Here is a 2,287-nt window from a genome sequence, read left to right on the forward strand (position 1 = left end):
ATGGTGTAGAGAGCGTACCCACGACAACGCGAATCCCGCAAGCTAACGCGGTGATTGAACGTGTGCATCGCGTGATCGGTGAAAAGATGAGGACGAAGGACATTCAGACACAAGAAGACTGGGCCAATTTCCTGAACAACACGATGTTTGCCATGAGGGCTTCCAACCACTCAATGCTAAAGGCGTCGCCAGCGCAGCTCGCATTCGGCCGCGACATGCTGGTGGACATTACCCACAAGACTGACTGGGTTGCAGAACATCGGCGTAAAGTTGAGCAGGTGCGCGCACACCATGAACGGGAGAACCAAGGACGAGCTAAATGGACGTATCGCCCAGGTGACCACGTTCTCCTGCGTCGTGACGCTGGCGTTCAAGGTAAGATGCAGCCGCTCTTTGATGGCCCCTTCGAAGTCATCGCGGTGCAAGAACACGGAACGCTCACCCTCGACAAGGGCCACTACCTCGAGAAGGTGCACATTCGTCGCATTCGGCCTTGCAAGGGCAAGCGTGGAGGAGACTGTGAGCCGCCGCAGTGACGTGCTGCTCAGAACGCTCGTGCTGGTCTCGATGACCAGCACAGCTGCATGTTAGTTAATGTTTACCAGGCTTCAGTTGCGAAGCTCTGACACATGCTTGATGTTGATGTTGAAGTAGAATTAGTTTGTAAGGAGAACTACGAGAGATCCTAGGACTGCGAGGAGCGTAGATAAAACTTCGAGCATCTAATTCGAACTCAGTTGTGGATTTTCACTCAAGAGCTCAAGACACTTAACAGCCACGTGACACGGAGATACTCAACTTTAACAGACCAGATCATGAGCGAGAAGTTGCCGCTGGCCTCCAACGATTCCGTGTACGCCAGTACGTAGTCGTGCAGACTGGCGTCGCGCGGCTTCCAGACGCCGTCCGAGATGTTATGCGAGTAGATGGTTGTGCATGGCTCAGGTGAGTCGCCCGTGGCGTTCTGCCAGAAGATGCCGTGCGCGATGTGATACCGCTGGTGTGAACACGACTTTGACATGCGTTATGTAGAATGAGGATGCGCAGAGCGCTGACAACGAGGGCGGGGCAGTGATGTCGTCTGCGTGTTCAATATTGTCCTCACGGGGACACTCGGTCTCAATCGAAAGTGCCCTACAAAAGACGTTTGGTGGATATTCGTTTATAAAACTCAATATTAAGGCACTGTTATCCATCGCTACTGAGGAACAAAGAGGCCTGCCACACCCAGGAATGCGTCCTGCATACATTGCAGGTAGCAGTGCGTCATTCTCCCGATATGCTGCATCATCGCCTCTATCTTTTCGGTGGACTGAGTGCCTGCCTTCTTCACTTCCTGCTTATAGTAGATTTGAACCACAGAGGAGTGTGTAGGGTCCATCGGTGCTGCAGACACGACAGTCCAGAATTTGTCCATAAATTCGAGTCCTTCGCCCGGCACAAACCAATTAATCGCTCCGACCAAGAAGTGTCGGTCACTTTCCGAGTATTTTCGGAATGCGACGACCGCCTCAAGCCACACAAGCGCGTTCACCGAGTCCTGAATGACATGTGACGTGGTGAATTGCCGTTCTTGAGTAACGTCGCAGTCGTCGATGGATGTCACTCGAGTCTAAATAGTTTAGACCAAAGAAGCAATTAGCGCACGAAACACGACCGCATAGCATAACGTTTGCAGTAGACGTACCACGTTGAAGGCCCTCATCCTGTCAGTTGCGTCCGCCTTCGAGACATAACGCCACAAAATGTCTCCGGCTTCGTGCACGGTGCAAGCCAGCGGAGTGACCGATGTTGTTTCAAAGTAGCGTGTTCCATTTTGATGAAGTCTGGCCTGGCTACGAAGCAAAACAGAGGGATTGCTGTTGGTAGTTGGAACCACCGTGTTCGCCCCGAGATACATCATGCCCAGGTCGCTCGACAACTCGTCCAACAATGACCTGGAGAAGTCGACACGAAGAAATGGGCGGTCCAGTGTTGGTTGCATGTGCTTGAGAAAATCGAGGTCCTGCACAAGAAATAGTAGCGTCAGCATTATCACCGTCAACAAAATCCTGGGGGCAAATCTTACGTAGAGCGCGTCTTCTTGATCAAACTGCCTACGAACCGCTTGAAAACACTTGAACTGCTGCTGCAACATCTGTTTGAGCGTTTGGTTTGTGCGCTGGGCGAGCGCTCGTGCTTCGCAGTGAGCGATAGCGCGCTCGCGCCACTTGAGCTTCTTATCTCGTACGTCGGGATCCTTCGAAGTTGGGCACGCTTCATTGCTGGCGGAGAACGACAGCAGCAT

The 2,287-nt window shown here is 52.5% G+C and overlaps 1 protein-coding gene across 1 annotated transcript; it reads right to left on the minus strand.

Annotated features, from left to right (window-relative positions):
- Window positions 1–1,198: 1,198 nt before the first annotated feature.
- IUM83_17562 (uncharacterized protein) lies at window positions 1,199–2,287 on the minus strand (the record flags this gene model as incomplete). The annotated part of the gene is made up of 3 exons (XM_067942518.1): window positions 1,199–1,612; window positions 1,688–2,005; window positions 2,069–2,287. The coding sequence occupies 3 exons, from the start codon at window positions 2,285–2,287 to the stop codon at window positions 1,199–1,201; spliced, it is 951 nt and encodes a 316-aa protein (XP_067787341.1).

This window comes from Phytophthora cinnamomi (genome assembly GCF_018691715.1).
Source record: "Phytophthora cinnamomi strain GKB4 chromosome Unknown Contig61, whole genome shotgun sequence".
NCBI classification, from domain to species: domain Eukaryota; phylum Oomycota; class Peronosporomycetes; order Peronosporales; family Peronosporaceae; genus Phytophthora; species Phytophthora cinnamomi.